The 19,214-nt window shown below is 35.9% G+C and overlaps 1 protein-coding gene across 3 annotated transcripts in view; it reads left to right on the top strand.

The window, feature by feature from the left end:
• FNDC3A (fibronectin type III domain containing 3A) overlaps positions 1–18,818 on the top strand; it is a 169,223-nt gene extending 150,405 nt beyond the window's left edge. For all 3 annotated transcript variants that reach the window (XM_007466430.1, XM_007466429.1, XM_007466431.1), the window contains 3 exons: positions 2,201–2,367; positions 3,779–3,906; positions 16,179–18,818. In XM_007466430.1, coding sequence (XP_007466492.1) covers positions 2,201–2,367; positions 3,779–3,906; positions 16,179–16,493 — 610 coding nt within the window. In that variant the 3' untranslated portion in view covers positions 16,494–18,818. The remainder of the gene's footprint in view (positions 1–2,200; positions 2,368–3,778; positions 3,907–16,178) is intronic.
• Positions 18,819–19,214: the final 396 nt, after the last annotated feature.

The raw sequence follows: 19,214 nt of genomic DNA, 5'->3' as shown, positions 1-19,214 counted from the left end.
GGAGGGTGATACAAGAGAGAAAAAATTAGGGGAACTATTATTTGGCTCTCATCTCTAACCCATTTCCTCTCTTCAAGCTAGTAAAAGAAACGTAATCTGTGCTACAAAATAATCTCTTCAGTGCTTATTTCCAGCAGGAGGCAGTTTTTACAGTAAATCATTGATTGGCTTAAGGCCTTTGAGATCCTTGAAGGCAGGGATTATATCTCACCCTCCTCCACACCCTCACAGGGCCTGCACACTAAGTGAATGCAGTAGTTTACTTCCTCACCATCAGATCTTAGACTCTCTGAATAAATAGTCCAGTCCCCTGGCTACTCAGGTTCTTCTCTGCTACCATCCTTTACAGTCTTGTTACATCCATGCCATATTTTACCCCACTAAATCATGCATTTGAATTATAGTGTTACTCAAAATAATTGTGGTGTAAATTATTCAAATTCCAGTCTGGGGTAATTTATTGATATTATATCCAAAATAAACAATGCCATATATCTTTCACAGCTGTTACTCTAATCTTTTAAGAATTTGGGGTTTTTTTGGTTGGGTTTTCTTTTTTGTTTGCTTTTTCACTCAATTTATTAGAAATAATTTGTATGTCTGATAGATTCAGAGTACCAGGGACAGTATTTCCGAAGATTACTTTATTTTTTGTGTTGGGTTTGTATCTTAGCCAAGTATTTAATAATGGAATATTGAAGGTACTTGTATATAAGTACTCTCTATCAGAAGTACTTACACATTTAAAATAGCATACAGAATTAAACATACTGTATCAACAGTAAGAGCATTACCCAGAGCAAATAGTATTGATCATTTCCTGAAATCTGTGCCTCTATGAATGTTCGCCTTTGTTCCTAGCAGAATTTTATGTACTGTTTGTAGCCTTATCTCTGGAAGGAAATTCTTTGCCTTGCCACAGGTTTTTGGTATAGCCATTTATCTTTAATATATGTTGTTACTGTTAGGTTAATTAATTCTTTAAGTTATTTTTATCCCCTTTCTAGCATTTACATTTGGGGTAGTGCAAGAAGGTTTTACTGGAAACAGGTTTAATTGGTGTTTGGTTGAAAGATAATAGAACAAAGATTCTATTAAGTATAGATTATATTAGTTTATATTCTTATTTTAGAACTTTAGCCGTAATTAATATTTAGCTAGCATCTAGAGAATTGTTGTAGGGTGTGGGGTATGGCTTATGGTCTTTGGCTGTGGAAAATAAATAAATTAAAACGTTTTATGATACTGTAAATTTACCATATAAACTTAATGCATTAAATCAATTTAATATCTTTAGTTGCTTTCTTTTGACTTTTCACAACTCTTTACACTTGCTGTGGGATCATGTCAGAATGCTACCTCAGCTGTTCCCTGAGCACAGGTTTTATCATCGTTCAGCTTTTTTCAACAGTGGTTTTGCCACTGGTTGTTTTCCTATCATTTAAAAAAAAAAAAAAAATTGGAGATTCAAAAGGCAAGGCTTATCTAATTACTGCTTCTTGGAAATACTCTTACTAAAGATCATTAAATATTTCTTCATTTTTTAATCTAACTACAGTTTTAAGACTGTTAGAACTATATGAGTATTCATTATTCATTCCTCAGTTTCCAAAAATTTTTTAACTAGCCATCAAAAATTTGGGGAACATTCAGCATATGGATAACATATATGATGTTAAACTTTCCATTGAACAGTTCAAGTGGATAATTTATGGGAAATTATAGATTATCTCATACTGTTATGTAAATCTTAAGAAAATAAATTAAAATTATGCCTGGGAAAGGGAATCCTTTTTTTTAATGTGACAAATTGTATGCCTATGACTCTAGTTAGAAATAATTTATATTGAAAATTGTGATGTACTGAGTATCCTTTAAAATGTAAACATTAAAAAACAGCAGTCAGAAACAAAGCTTATACCAGAAGCCTGAAGAGAAAAATTTAGCAATAAATTTTCAGGAAACCATGTCAAATTGGGAAATTTACTAATTCTGTGATTTTCATCATCTGCCGAAAAAACACAGATTTATTGTGTGACAAACCATTCCTGGCATTAAATTCTAGGAGTAACTTATTATTCCTAGGAGTAACTTATTACTCCTAAATAATGTCCGAACTGTATTTTTTTTTTAGTGGTTTTTAAACGTTTTTCATAAGGTAGTCAAGGTTTATTTTTCATAGGAGTCATTTCCATTTTAGGTTTATATCCCTGTACAGAGGTCCATGCCATACATACAAAGTACAAAGACTTAATGAGTCGACATCTTATAAATTCTGTATTCAAGCTTGTAATGAAGCGGGGGAAGGTCCTCTTTCCCAAGAATATATTTTCACTACTCCAAAATCTGTCCCAGCTGCCCTGAAAGGTAAGTTATACATCCTCAAGTTATTTTCTTTAATAATAAATGCACTTTTCATAAAGTACTTTTGTACTATTAAAATTTATCATCCAGGGGGCTTCCCTGGTGGCACAGTGGTTGAGAGTCCACCTGCTGATGCAGGGGACACAGGTTCGTGCCCCGGTCCGGGAAGGTCCCACATGCCGCGGAGCGGCTGGGCCCGTGAGCCATGGCCGCTGAGCCTGTGTGTCTGGAGCCTGTGCTCCGCAACAGGAGAGGCCACAACAGTGAGAGGCCCATGTACCGCAAAAAAAAAAAAAATTATCATCCAGGATGTGTCTAACATTTAAATTATAAGAAGGAAATTAGACAAGCCTACCTACTGGGACTTTCACTTAATAATAAAATATTTTAAAAATATTAAAAATATTTTATCTGGCATATTGATAATCAGACAAGTGCTGGTTTTTGTCACTGATCTTTTTAATAAACATAAAATTACTACATTGAATAGGTTGGCTAGTTTTCTAATAGGGTTGTTTGCTGTTTCCACTATTGTTACTTAAAGAAAAAAAATCACAATTCTGGTTGTTTTGAGTCATTGCTGTTTTCATTTGGATTTCAGCAAGAGAGCCAGGTCATCTGCTTAGCAAAACATAAATAAATACGTAGTTAACTTGAATTTTTAAATCAAATTTACATACACACACACACATCTGTGTATATATTATATATTTAAAACTAATTTCAGCAGGGTTCTTACTTTAAAATGACCCTGGAAAGTAAAAAATACTAAAATTCCTCACCCTCTGAGGACAAATCACAAAGATTTCTAGTACAGTGTCCTGGATCATATACTTGAATGTATCATTTGTTAAGCAGATCCATAGTTAGCAAGACTGTTCTTTGAATAGTCTTTCTAATAATGCTGATGGATTTCACTGAGTTATTTTTCTGTTCCCTCATCTGGTTTAGTGTCTCTTTACCTTGAGAAGATTGCTGATTTTAACACCTTTGTACCCCACTATTGAGTGAGGCAGTCATATATGTGGTCAGGCAGCTAGGTGTACTTTTCAACTCATTCTCTTAGAAGATTTCTTAAATTATAAAATTTCATGTTCTAGTTATGCTCTTTGAAGTACCATAAAAGATGTTGTAGAACTGCCATTGGCTTTTTTTAGCTCAGGGAAAATAGTACTTATCTTTACAGATCTTTTAATCAGTCTGGCCATTAGAGTGCTTGTAGATTGTATGGCCTGAAGATGATAACAGTTAGCCACTGACCATTTCTCTGAAAATTTCAAAAATTCACTAACATTTATTTGAAGTTTGTAACTATGTTTTAAAGTCTGTTGATTTTTATTGAAACAAGTGTCTGTGTGATGTGCCACATTAAAAATCAAGTAGAGCAGATTTTATTTATATTTGTTCTCTACAGCCCCCAAAATAGAGAAAGTAAATGATCACGTTTGTGAAATTACATGGGAGTGTTTACAGCCAATGAAAGGTGATCCAGTTATTTACAGTCTTCAAGTTATGGTGGGAAAAGATTCAGAATTCAAACAGGTATGTGCCAAAATATAATTCTATAGATACACACTTTCACCTTTTTCATTTTTATGTATTTTCAATGCAGGATTTGACTACCTTTATCTTCCTAATTCAAAAACATTTGTTCAGTGCTTACTATGTTCCAAAGATTAGTAACTACACAGTATATCAGGATTCAAAATTTTCTGGGTGTGAACTGCACTTAAACAGAGTATTCGTTCATTTAACAGGTATTTGTTGAACTCTGTGCCAGGCACTCAGGATACAAGTGAACAAAAAGTCCTTGCCTCCGTGCAGCTTACATTCTAGCAGAAAAAGAGATTCTAAAAGCAGATAAACACATCAGTATATCATATGTTAGATAGTGATAAGCACAATGGAGAAAAAATAAAACTGGATAAAAGGATTAGGGAGTACTAGGGCGAGGGACAGCTAGTGCTATTTTATATAGGGCAGTCAGGTGACATCTGAACAGAGACCCAAAGGAAGTGAATATGGGGAGAAGAGTGTTTCAAAAAGCAGAAACAGTAGGTGCAAAGGCCCTGAGGCAGGAGCATGCTTGTTAAATTTACTGTACAAGACGAAGGCCGCTATGGCTGGGGCGGCATGAGCAAAGGGAGGAATAATAAATGAAGTCAGGGCTTTAATGGTAGGGAGTCTATGAGCGGGCATTATAGGTCATACTCTGACTTTTCTGAGAAGCCAGTGGAGGATTTTGACCAGAGTAGGCACATGATCAGACACAAGATCATTGTGACCAGAGTAGGATGAGGACAGATGCAGAGACAACATTGAAGAGGCTTTTACAATGTTAGTAATAGTCATAGTTATAATGCAGTGTTGTAAATATGACAGTAGACACAGTTATTATGGAAGCCTAGAGGAAGTATCACCTTCCTGGTAAAATTTCAAAGATAGGTTCCTGGTAAACAGTGAACAGCCGATGAAGTGGGCAGCTGTCAGTGTCATTATGACTTTTATAAAGAAGTTTTATGCAACCCAAAAGCCTTATTTCTGTAAGCATTTCATCTGCTTCTTCCTTTTTGCTGTTACCCTTCTTGATTTTGAGGGCTTTTAAGCTGGGTTGTTTTCATTTTAGTTTCTTATTTTGTATTTTCTTTTAGTAAGAAATTATTCTTAATTCTATTCTATTAAAAAATCATTCATCTGTTTTATTTCACTCTTGTGCTATTATAACTATTAATAATAGACTACCTTTCAATAAGGTATAATTTTTTCCTTTCAAGTTTTGCTAAATATGGAAGCATATGCTAAATATGGAAGCATAATTTCTTAACCGAAATTACAAAAGGCCCCAAAGAGTTGGATTAAATTTGGCATGTGAATGTTTTTCTTTATTAAGCCATCTGCAAATTGACATGATAATTAGATTTGAATATGATTTACAGATAAGTAGGTTTCCTTCCAAGGAGGAAACAAAATTAATATTAAAGAAAATGTATGTAATTTCATTACATGTTTAAAGGAAATAGGGACCCCACATTTGAGTAGTATATGAATTTTAATAAACATATCACTACATGAAACAGCAGTGCTAATTCTAATTTAACTTAAAAGCTAAATTAACCCTATCACCAATTTTACTTTAGATTGTAAGCATACTGTAAAACTTAAAATACTGATTTCCTTAGAACTTCATCATATATATGCTCATCTAAATCTCTTAAATGTTTATAAAATTTTATGATTTATTGGCAAGGTGTATTCTAAAAGTTTGAAGGTCATTTTTTAAGAGTTCAACCTCATTCATGGGATTTTAATATTTTACTTAAAATTGACTTGCTATTCAACACACATCTATTAAATACTACATATGAAGAATTTGAGGGGCTACATTATTAATAAGTTACTGTTCTGATTTCAAGAAAGTTGTTTATTAGACGTTAGCTAGCAAGCAAGCAGAAATTTTATAATCATGACATTCTTTGTAAGCAAACAAATAAAAGGTCATGAAAAAGATAAAACATACTTTATTAAAAGGAATGATTTTTTTTCCAGCTGGACTTTGGAATGTTTTCCAAAAGGATTATCATTAAAGGGAGTCTTTTGGGGGGGGCTGATGAGCTTAGGAGGAACCATGAACTCTCAAGTATGACTTGAGTAAGGCTCAAGAATGGAGTGTGTACAGTGGGGGAAAGCGGGGGGTATGCTGGTGGGATGAACTGGGAGATTGGGATTGACATATATACACTGATATAGATTACTAATAAAAAATAAAGCTAAAAAAAAAAGATTGGAGTGTGTAGTGGAGGAGGCCAAGTCTTAGTGGGTCTTCATTCTACAGCAGTAGGAATTGTTGATGTTTTTAAGAAGAGGATTATTATTTATAAGTTGGTGGTTGAGTTTCTAGGCTAGCCTATTAAAAACTGTTTAACCTGTAGTGTTGCTGGGTTTGGGGACCTGGAAGCAAATTAGCCTAGAAGCAGCCAGTACTTACGACCCTGGGCCAAACTTAGAAACATATTGATTTCTTTACATTCTTCCCTTTCTTCATCCCTCTTTGATCAGTCAGTGGCTTTCACCAAACTCTTGCTGCCTTCTTGCTACTCTGTGCCCTGCTCTGCAGCACCTCCCATTCTCTAAAATTACACTCTTCCTCTGACTCTTGCCTCTTGCCTCCCTCTCTAACATACATCATAATTCTCATATACACAGTATAACTGACCTTATTGCCATTAGGAAAAAAGACTCTTTCCTTGGGAAAATTCATGTCAAAAGTCGAGTGTCTACGGGCTCTTTAATCTTCCCAGAAGTGTATACATTTTTTAAAGCAAGTGCTTTTAAGCCAAAAGCAGCATTTCGAGTGGTATAACAGGGTGAGGTGAAAATATTGGGGGACAGAAGAACCACCGTCAGAGCAGATAAGCACCATCTGGGAGTCTTGTACCTAAGAGAGTTCTGTCCAAGCTCATTAATGTTACAAGTCCCAGAAAAATTAATTCAAATTGGCTTATAGGGGCTTCCCTGGTGGCACACTAGTTAAGAATCCGCCTGCCAATGCACGGGACACCCGTTCGATCCCTGGTCCGGGAAGATCCCACATGCTGTGGAGCAACTAAGCCTGTGCGCCACAACTACTGAGACTGCGCTCTAGAGTCCGTGAGCCACAACTACTGAGCCCACGTGCCACAACTAATGAAGCCCACGCGCCTAGAGCCCATCCTCCGCAACAAGAGAAGCCACCGCAATGAGAGGCCTGCACACTGCAAGGAAAAGTAGCCCCCACTCGCCGCAACTAGAAAAAAGAAAGCCCACGTGCAGCAACAAAGACCCAACGCAGCCAAAAATAACTAAAAAAATTAATTAAAAAAATTTTTCAAATTGGCTTATAAAGTATAAATCCTCTTAGGGAGAAGCCTGTAGGTAGGCAGGTTGATCGAGGAGCTTAATGAAGTCATCAGGGACATAGTTTCTCTCTGTGTTCAGTGCCTGCCATGGGGAACTTACACTTCCTTATTCACATTTAGGGAAAAGATAGCACTTGGGTTACAAAGTCATCCCTGAAGCAGTGACTGTGCCAGGGCTTAAGCCAGCCAGGGCCCACCTCTGGAGTTAAGCCTTGCCAGCTTCTCCTAGTACATGGGCTGTACTTTGGATACCCCATCCAAAATTAGGGTATTGTTGGCAATGTAGGAGAACGGTTGCTGGGACAGTGGCCTGTTGGATTCTATACAATTTCTTCCTTTCTTAAACTTCTGAACTTGAGATTCTGAAAAACAGTTGTTCCTCGGAGTGGCCTGCAGACCAAATAAACCTGAATGTGTAGGAGTGGAACCCACAATTCTGTTTTTCTTTCACTGGTTTTGTTTCTTTGTTTTTAAGTTCCAAGTGGTGCTTAAGCACAGTAAATTTCAGAATTGCTCTAGAGATAGCCTCATCCACCAGAGGACAGACAACAGAAACAAGAGGAGCTACAGTACTACAGAGCCTATGGAACAAAAACCACATTCACAGAAAGACAGACAAGATGAAAAGGCAGAGGGCTATGTACCAGATGAAGGAACATGATAAAACCCCAGTAAAACAACTAAATGAAGTGGAGATAGGCAACCTTCCAGAAAAAGAATTCAGAATAATGATAGTGAAGATGATCCAGGACTTCGGAAAAAGAATGGAGGCAAAGGTCGAGAAGATGCAAGAAATGTTTAACAAAGATCTAGAAGAATTAAAGAACAAACAAAGAGGTAGGTGAACAACACAATAACTGAAATGAAAAATACACTAGCAGGAATCAATAGCAGAAGAATGGATAAGTGACCTGGAAGACAGAATGGTGGATTCACTGCCATGGAACAGAATAAAGAAAAAAGAATGAAAAGAAATGAAGACAGCCTAAGAGACCTCTGGGACAACATTAAACGCAACTACATTCTCATTATAGGGGGCCCAGAAGAAGAAGAGAGAGATAAAGGACCAGAGAAAATATTTGAAGACATTATAGTCGAAAACTTCCCTAACCATGGGAAAGGAAATAGCCACCCAAGTCCAGGAAGCGCAGCAAGTCCCATACAGGATAAACCCAAGGAGAAACATGCCGAGACACACAGTAATCAAATAGGCAAAAATTAAAGACAAGAATCACTGAAAGCAGCAAGGGAAAAACGACAAATAACATACAAGGGAACTCCCATAAGGTTAACAGCTGATTTCTCAGCAGAAACTGTACAAGCCAGAAGGGAGTGGCATGATATACCTAAAGTGATGAAAGGGAAGAACCTACAACCAAGATTACTCTACCCGGCAAGGATCTCATTCAGATTCGATGGAGAAATCAAAAGCTTTACAGACAAGCAAAAGCTAAGAGAATTCAGCACCACCAAACCAGCTCTACAGCAAATGCTAAAGGAACTTCTCTAAGTGGGAAACACAAGAGAAGAAAAGGACCTACAAAACCAAACCCAAAACAATGAAGAAAATGGTAATAGGAACATACATATCGATAATCACCTTAAACGTGAATGGATTAAATGCTCCAACCAAAAGACACAGGCTTGCTGAATGGATATAAAAACAAGACCCATATGTATGCTGTCTACAAGAGACCCACTTCAGACCTAGGGACATATTCACACTGAAAGTGAGGGGATGGAAAAAGATATTCCATGCAAATGGAAATCAAAAGAAAGCTGGAATAGCAATACTCATATCAGATAAAATAGATTTTAAAATAAAGTATGTTACAAGAGACAAGGAAGGACATTACATAGTGATCAAGGGATCAATCCAAGGAGAAGATATAACAATTATAAATATATATGTGCCCAACATAGGATCACCTGAATACATAAGGCAACTGCTAACAGCTGTAAAAGAGGAAATCGACAGTAACACAATAATAGTGGGGGACTTCAACACCTCACTTACACCAATGGACAGATCATCCAAAAAGAAAATAAGGAAACACAAGCTGTAAATGACACAATAGACCAGATAGATTTAATTGATAGGACATTCCATCCAAAAACAGCAGATTACACTTCCTTCTCAAGCGTGCACAGAACATTCTCCAGGATAGATCACATCTTGGGTCACAGACCAAGCCTCAGTAAATTTAAGAAAATTGAAATCACATCAAGCATCTTTTCTGACCACAACACTGTGAGATTAGAAATCAATTACAGGGGGAAAAAACGTAAAAGTCACAAACATATGGAGGCTAAACAGTACGTTACTAAATGACCAAGAGATCACTGAAGAAATCACAGAGGAAATCAAAAAATACCTAGAGACAAATGACAAAACACGATGATCCAAAACCTATGGGATGCAGCAAAAGAAGTTCTAAGAGGGAAGTTTATAGCTATACAAGCCTACCTCAAGAAACAAGAAAAATCTCAAATAAACAACCTAACCTTACATCTAAAGGAACTAGAGAAAGAAGAACAAACAAAACCCAAAGTTAGCAGAAAGAAATCATAAAGATCAGAGCAGAAAATAAATGAAATAGAAACAAAACAATAGCAAAGATCAATAAAATTAAAAGCTGTTTCTTTGAGAAGATAAACAGAATTGATAAACCATTAGCCAGACTCATCAAGAAAAAGAGGGAGAGGACTCAAATCAATAAAATTAGAAATAAAAAAGGAGAAGTTACAACAGACACTGCAGAAATACAAAGCATCCTGAGAGACTACTACAAACAACTCTATGCCAATAAAGTGGACAACCTGGAAGAAATGGACAAATTCTTAGAAAGGTATAACCTTCCAAGACTGAACCAGGAAGAAATAGAAAATATGAACAGACCAGTCACAAGTAATGAAATTGAAACTGTGACTAAAAATCTTCCAACAAACAAAAGTCCAGGGCCAGATGGTTTCACAGGTGAATTCCATCAAACATTCAGAGAAGAGCTAACACCCATCCTTCTCAAACTCTTCCAAAAAATTGCAGAGGAGGGAACACTCCCAGACGCATTCTGTGAGGCCACCTTCACCCTGATGCCAAAACCAGACAAAGATACTACAAAAAAAGAAAATTACAGACCAATATCACTCATGAATATAGATGCAAAAATCCTCAACAAACTGCTAGCAAACAGAATCCAACAACACATTAAAAGGATCATACAGCATGATAAAGTGGGATTTATCCCAGGGATGCAAGGATTCTTCAATATACACAAATCAATCAATGTGATACACCATATTAATAAGTTGAAGAATAAAAACCATGTGATTATCTCAGTAGATGAAGAAAATGCTTTTGACAGAATTCAGTACCCATTCATGATAAAAACTCTCCAAAAAGTGGGCATAGAGGGAACCTATCTCAACATAATAAAGGCCATATGTGACAAACCCACAGCAAACATCATTCTCAATGGTGAAAAACTGAAAGCATTTCCTCTAAGATCAGGAAAAAGACTAGGATGTCCACTCTCACCACTGTCATTCAACTTAGTTTTGGAAGTCCTAGCCATGGCAATCAGAGAAGAAGAAAAAGAAATAAAAGGAATACAAATTGGAAAAGAAGTAAAACTGTCACTGTTTGCAGATGACATGATACTATACATAGAGAATCCTAAAGATGCCACCAGAAAACTACTAGAGCTAATCAGTGAAATTGGTAGAGTTGCAGGATACAAAAGTAATGCACAGAAATCTCTTGCATTCCTATACACTAATGATGAAAAATCTGAAAGAGAAATTAAGGAAGCACTCCCATTTACCATTGCAAGAAAAAGAATAAAATACCTAGGAATAAACCTACCTAGGGAGACAAAAGACCTGTATTCAGAAAACTATAAGACACCGTTGGAAGAAATTAAAGATGATACCAACAGATGGAGAGATATACCATGTTCTTGGATTGGAAGAATCAATATTGTGAAAATGACTATATTACCCAAAGCAATGTACAGATTCAATGCAATCCCTATCAAATTACCAATGGCACTTTTTACAGAACTAGAACAAAAAATCTTAAAATTTGTATGGAGACACAAAAGACCCCGAATAGCCAAAGCAGTCTTGAGGGAAGAAAATGGAGCTTGAGGAATCAGACTACCTGACTTCAGACTATACTATGAAGCTACAGTAATCAAGACAATATTAGTACTGGCACAAAAACAGAAATATAGATCAATGGAACAAGATAGAAAGTCCAGAGATAAACCCACGCACCAATGGTCAACTAATCTATGACTAAGAAGACAAGGATATACAATGGAGAAAAGACAGTCTCTTCAATAAGTGGTGCTGGGAAAACTGGACAGCTACATGTAAAAGAATGAAATTAGAACACTCCCTAACACCATACACAGAAGTAAACTCAAAATGGATTCGAGACCTGAATGTAAGAATGGACACTATAAAACTCTTAGAGGAAAACATAGGAAGAACACTCTTTGACATAAATCACAGCAAGATATTTTTTGATTCACCTCCTAGAGTAATGGAAATTTAAAAAAATAAACAAATGAGACGTAATGAAACGTCAAAGCTTTTGCACAGCAAAGGAAACCATAAACAAGACAAAAAGGTAACCCTCAGAATGGAGAAAATGTTTGCAAACGAATCATCAGACCAAGGATTAATCTCCAAAGTATATAAACAGCTCATGCAGCTCAATATTAAAAAAACAAACAACCCAATCCTAATATGGGCAGAAGACCTAAATGGACGTCTCTCCAAAGAAGGCATACAGATGGCCAGGCCAAGAAGCACATGAAAAGATGCTCAACATCACTAATATTTGGAACCCTCTTGCACTCTTGGTGGGAATGTAAATTGATACAGACACTATGGAGAACAGTATGGAGGTTCCTTAAAAAACTAAAAACAGAACTACCATATGACCCAGCAATCCCACTACTGGGCATATACCCAGAGAAAACCATAATTCAAAAAGATACATGCACCCCAATGTTCATTGTAGCACTATTTACAATAGCCAGGTCATGGGAGCAACCTAAATGCCCATCGACAGACAAATGAATAAAGATTTGGTACATATATGCGATGGAATATTACGCAGCCATAAAAAGGAACGAAATTGGGTCATTTGTAGAGATGTGGATGAACCTAGAGACTGTCATACAGAATGAAGTAAGTCAGAAAGAGAAAAATATCATATATTAACGCATATATGTGGAACCTAGAAAAATGGTACAGGTGAACCGGTTTGCAGGGCAGAAGTTGAGACACAGATGTAGAGAACAAACGTATGGGCACCAAGGGGGGAAGCAGCGGCGGGTGGAGATGGTGGTGTGCTGAATTGGGCAATTGGGATTGACATGTATACACTGGTGTGTATAAAATTGATGACTAATAAGAATCTGCTGTATAAAAAAAAAATTAAATTCAAAAAAAGATTCCTCTAAAAGCTCCAAGTTCACTTACAACTCCCTCGACAATAATAGAGGGGAAGAATGGTAGAGACGAATTATGTGGTTATTTGTCCATATTCAGTTGTTTTTGAGGGTTTTTACTGTTCCCTTCATTTATTGATCACTAGGAAATAATTATTTGCAATAATACATTCATAAGTTACAGAAGGATCACATTATGTGACCATATGTGCCAAATTATATGACAACATATGCCTTATTATTTGTCTTAATGAATACAGTTGACCCTTGAACACCACAAGGGTTAGGAGCACTGGTTTTTCCCCTGTGCAGTGGAAAAACCACATAGAACTTTACGGTCGGCCCTCCGTGTTCACTGTTCCACATTCATGGATTTGGCCAGCCTCTGGTTGTGTAGTACTGTAGATTGTACTTATTGAAAAAAAATCTGTGTATAAGTGGACCCTTACAGTTCAAACCCGTGTTGTCCAAGGGTCAACTGTAATTACTTTTAAATGCAGTCAAATCTATAATAAATCTTAGGAAAGTTTTGAGTAAGTCTGCATTCAGTCTAATAATAATGTATTGCTGAAATCACTGTCTTACACTAATAGCTATAAATAATACAGACTGTATTATTACTCATTATAAGATCAGATTGTGGATATGTAATGTACACAGAAAGTAGAAATAGTTAAACAGAACTTGTTTCTCTATAATGACAGCCTCAAAAGTGGTTGTCTTCGGTAGTAAACATGTATCCTTAAAAGGTAACAACAAGGACTGTCTTGAATTTTAGTATGGGTACTTGGTAAATTAATCTCACCAACTAAATAGATTTTTAGAATGTAGATATAGAGGTAGATATAAATAGGTAAAAGAGTGATTTCAGTCTTATTGTCCCCAATTCCACAGTTGTTATTTTTTCCATGCTGTGATATATTCCCAAAGCTAAAGTAAGGATAAATACCAATTTATGAAACTCGATAAGCTTCTTCTGTAAAGGTTTCCTATAAATTCTGTTGCAGGTGGTGTACTGTTTCAAAGTTAGATATGCACAGACTTTCCATGCTTAAATTTTAGTCTGCATTTCTCAGTTAAAATGCAAAGAAAGTGAAAACATTAATGTCTTACCTGCCATCCTCTTAACTACAAATCTGCATTAATTTATATTTGCCACATTCTGCTTAAGTAAATGGATAGTTATTGATAGCAAATATAATGGGGATATTTTAGTTTTTCTTTTGTTTTAATTGTATGTAATACTATCTGTGAGCAATAGCTATGGACCAAAACATTATGAATTTATTAGAGTTTTTACTTGCCCTCTTGTTTATTAGGGTCACAGAATTTATCTTGTCAATATGAAAGGGGGTGGTGGAAATGGTGTCACTCATTTTAATTCTTATTTCTCATTCTAAGGCCTAACCCAGCTATCTTGAGCTTGAGACTCTTTTTGAATAGCTTCACTTAGATCTATAAAACTTTTAAAATCAGCTCTAGCAGATGTATCTGTTTTCTTCAGTCCTGAGTCTACAGTTACCTATAGGATGTCTCCCTGTTTAGATATCTTCCCAACATCTAAAACAAAATTGAAAATTTGATCGCATCATCTTCCTTCCCAGTCTCTCCTCTCCAGCTTCTTCCTCATTCGTCAGGATCATAAACACTAACATCATTTTGGTCCCTAAGCTTTAAACTCTTGGAAGATTTTTTTTTTTTTTTTTTTTGCCTGCCAACTTTTATTAAAATAAAAAGTCACTTTTCAAGTGATCCATGAAAATTATACCAGGGCCTCATAACACAGCAAGAGCCCTTGTCCTGCCCAACTCCCTCAATCCCTCTCAGCCTTATGATCAGGATTCCTTAAACAGTTTAAATATCACACACTACAGTGGCCCCTGTAGAATTAAACTTAAATTTCCAACTAGTGTATTAACATATTCCTCCTTTCAATGTCAAATCTCTTCACCTATCACCCTCATGCCATTTGTTGAGTTTTTTTTCCTGATCACATTACCACACTCATTTGGAGACATGAGAAAGAAAATTTTAAAGACAAAAATAAATATCACCCATTATACCCATAAGACAAATACATACTTTTTATTTTTACTAAATTGACTTCATTGTATGTATACTGTTTCACACTGCTTTCTAATACAGTCTTCTGATATACTTAAGTTCATCCTTTTACTGTCGCTGAGACATAAATCATTTCTACATTCTCACTTCCTGAAATGCTCATATGCATCTTCAGAACTAATTCATATTCAGCATTTTTTTAAGATTTGTCTTAAAGCTTACTTTTTCAATAAAGGTTCATTTATATATGTTCTCAGTATCTTCTGATATACATTTTGATGTATACATAGTACTAATTTAGTGGCCTTTCATTAAGTACCTATTATATGCTAGATTCTGGAGACACAAAAATGAGGGAAAGATCTTACCTTTCTCCTTTGGAAGCAAACCAGTATGTAAAAATGTAGATTTACAAAACAGATACAACTGAGGCTACTAAGATTGCTTGAGAGGGAATGCTAGCCCACAGGTTTTGGCTGATCTCTTATATAACCCACCAACTAGCTGGGGAAACTCAACTGGGAAATCACTATGAGTCTTGGTCTTTTCATTTAGAGAATGAGCGAAGGGGTGCAGTAGTGGAAGTGATAGCTTCCATATATTGAGCACTCGCTATATGCTGGGTACTGTGCTAAGAAGTGCTTTAACAAGTACTAGTTTATTTCATTCTCATAATTACCGTACAAGATATCTACTATTATGCCCTGGAGGAGTGTGCAGTGGTAGAGCAGAGCTTGGACCCCAGTCCCAGTACATATCTTCTCAATCACTAGCACACTGTCTTGAAAAATCTGTGGAATTCCATTCTTGTTATTTCCCTTCTAAGGGATGAGCCAGAGGAGTTGGGTTTTAAAATCCCATTCTTTGATTCTAAGTGATCTCTCCTTTTAAAGTTTATAAAATGATTTGCCATAGACCCCTATAAAGAGCTCTCCTTTTTCACTTATTGTTTCATTTAGCAGATCTGTTTGAAACTTTACAGAAACCAGTTATACAAAGATATCATGGGAGAGCAAGGTTAGACACTGTTCCTCGTTTCATGGAATGATTTCATGGAAGTTTGACTTCTTACATTTGGTGAAACCAGAGAAATGCCCGTGGGCTGATTTTGCTTGTTCTCTAGCTGTTCTGGGGACACATCTTCACTCTTCAGCTGGTCTGTAAGCTCTGTGAGGGTAGATATCACATCCTTACTTTTCAGATTTCTCCAGCCATTATACAGCAAACAGTTGAGTTCATGGATAGGTATTTTTTAAATGTCATTTAAAAGATACAAGCAGTGGCACTCACTAGCTTCCATGTCAAAAATAATTCTAAAACTAGCCAGTTTTAACATAGATTTTCTACCCAGCCTTCCCATATAATTCTTTTTCTCATGTCTTACTATCAGATTTACAAAGGGCCTGACCCTTCATTCCGGTATTCAAGCCTTCAGCTGAACTGTGAATATCGTTTCCGTGTGTGTGCCATTCGCCAGTGCCAAGACCCTGTGGGGCATCAGGACCTCGTAGGCCCCTACAGCACAACAGTGCTCTTCATCTCTCAGAGGACTGAACCACCAGCCAGCACCAACAGAGACACTGTGGAAAACACGAGGACCCGGCGGGCACTCAGTGATGAGCAGTGTGCAGCCGTCATCCTTGTGCTGTTTGCTTTCTTTTCCATTTTGATTGCCTTTATCATTCAGTACTTTGTAATCAAGTGAAAATATAACTTTATTTTTAATATTGTATTACATTTTATTTTGTCGTGTACTAAAATTATTTCTGTATCGCTTTTACAAAATCAGTGACATTTAGCACTGGCATTGAGAAGACTACAGTACATCATTTTTGCCATTTTTAATGCTTATATTGTTAGGTAGAGGCTGGCACCTTATTAGAATGCAAGCCACAGAAATAGCACGTTTCAGTTTTTTGTTCGGTTGGGGCTCTTTTTCTTTTTCTTTTTTCTTTTTCTCTTTTTTTGACATGCCTTCTTGTGAAACAAACCTTCTGAGAGGCAACAATATATAATTGATACTTTGACCAGTCAGCATGAGTGTAACAGTGACAACCTGATCTGTTTGTTTTAATTATTACCTAGTGAAAAATTCAGAATGATTAAAATTTACACTAACATAGTATATAAAAATGTTAAAGTATGATGCTGTGAAAGCAATCTAGTGCTATATTTCTACCTCCTCATTTGTCTTAATTTGGTAAGTGGGATTATGATGAATAACTGGAGGGGCTTAGCAGACAAAAACTGGATGAAAGAATATGCATGGGAAAAAGAAGCTTCTTGTTTGATAAATGTGGAGTTCTTCATTATAAGTATATATTCATGAATTCACAGGTAAGTCACTTGAAAGCACAGACAGTTTACTTGGCCAAAAGTATTTTAATGTTTACTCAAAAACCCATCTTCAGGTCTTGAGAACATGGAAAAGAACAGAGGGCTTTTACATACTTTTTAAAAGTAATCATAATTCTGAACTTCAAACCTATTTAATTTGGTTTTGTGAGCCTTTGAACTCTATGTGTATGTATAAGGACATGCACGTACACATATGGCTTTATATATACCAAGTGTAGAAATACACACACACACACACACACACACACACACTCTCACTCTCACTCCATCTATCTGGTACAGGCTAATTTTGAAGAACTCCCATAAGTTTTGCTGCTTCTCCCATAACTACTGCCATCACCATCAGAATTCATAATCAAACCTAACCTTTTGTTTGGGGCACCAAATCCGAAGACAAAATTAATTTGCACCAGTAAACTTCAAGCTGCTTTCTTTCTTGAAAAACTAATGTTTAATGTAATGTCTGTCTGGATACTGTTCCAGTTGTTGATTGCATGTGGTTAATGTTGCATTAGAGCACTTTGCAATTACATAATTCGTTAATGTTTTGTGAGCTTGCATTTGTGAGTTATTGGGTGATCAGATTGAATTTTGTCAAGTATCACATTGTACATCTTGCATAGATGTCCATGACTGCCAGTAATAATAGTTTGTAATGAAACTATCTAAAATTCTTGTTTTATCACATCTGTTACCTGTGAAACACTTGTAACTAGCCTTTTTAATTTATTATTTGAATTTTAGGATAGTGAGTCACTAATTTTTAGTTGCTGAGGTTAGCAGTTTAGTGATTACTAAGCACTTCTGTCAGTCTTTGAAAAAAGGACGTATGTTTTGTGCTTTGAAGATCTCTGAAGAATTTCTTATATTAGAATGAGCATGTATTGTAATTGTTTTATGTCAAATGATCTGTGCTGTAGAAAAAACATTAACCTTTGTTCAAAAAAGAAATGGATAAACTTGGCCTTCCCAAGTGGTAAGAATGATCTGTCACTATAAAATACTGTATGTTTACATTTTATTTAAATTTAATCTCTTATGTGTAGGCTAACTTCCCCCAAAACAGTGATTGAGATTGTTTTCTAGAAACTTCTTAAAAGTGCCACATTTGGCAGTACAAATGAGTTTGAGTGTAATAGCCCAGAGATTTCTATATAGTTGAATGTCTAAAATTGTAAAATGTGCCACTGTGGCAGTTGCAGTGGCTTATGTTTTTCATAGTAACTCAAATGAACTCCTATTTTTGATAGTAAATGTCATTTAATAGTGTACTTGCCATTTGAGCCTCACTGCAAAATTAGTGCAGAGGAGAAACAATTTTTAATGTAATCTTGATTTTACCTCATATACTGTACATTCCAAAAACTCTAAAAACTTTTTAAAGATTATAGATACACTACCAAACGTATCACCTTGAAATTGTATAAGGTTGAACTTCATACAAATGAAAAAATATAATCTCATAAAAATACATAAACTACGTAGCAAAAGTATCTTTAAATCCATGGAAAATAAAAGTTGTATCATTCTTTTCTGAGATGTGTCTATTGTATTCATAAACATTATTTGCTGCCTCTTTTGGAAAATGAAATGTTAAGGTCTCCCCTCTTGCAGTTGGCTTATAACAGTTTTCTCAATATATTTAAATCGTCAACATGAGAGGATCCATATTCAAGAAGGTCAAGTTTTATCCCAGTGACCTGATTCTGTTGCACATTATATGTATTATTTTATATATGTGTGTGTGTGTGTGTGCATATATATATATATATATATATATATATAATAAAGGAAACAATATATCTAATGAATAAGGATGGGTCTGAGGTAAACTTCCCATTGGAAAGAAAATTGGACCATGCCTCACTTATCCTGCATTCTTTACCTACTTAGTACCTTCTCTTTCCCACCTACAGGGGCCCAGAACTTCCTATTACTGGCACTGCAGTCTGCCCCCAGGTCTGCTCTCCACCAGAAAGTTCAACGTTCCCATCTACTTAATACCACACCAGAAAGTTCTCACATGCACCAAGACATTCAACATTCCTCCTCACTTAATCTCTTTAAA

The sequence above is a fragment of the Lipotes vexillifer genome, unplaced genomic scaffold (genome assembly GCF_000442215.2).
Source record: "Lipotes vexillifer unplaced genomic scaffold, Lipotes_vexillifer_v1.1 scaffold384, whole genome shotgun sequence".
NCBI classification, from domain to species: domain Eukaryota; kingdom Metazoa; phylum Chordata; class Mammalia; order Artiodactyla; family Lipotidae; genus Lipotes; species Lipotes vexillifer.
This window is presented reverse-complemented; position numbering and strand designations above follow the sequence as displayed.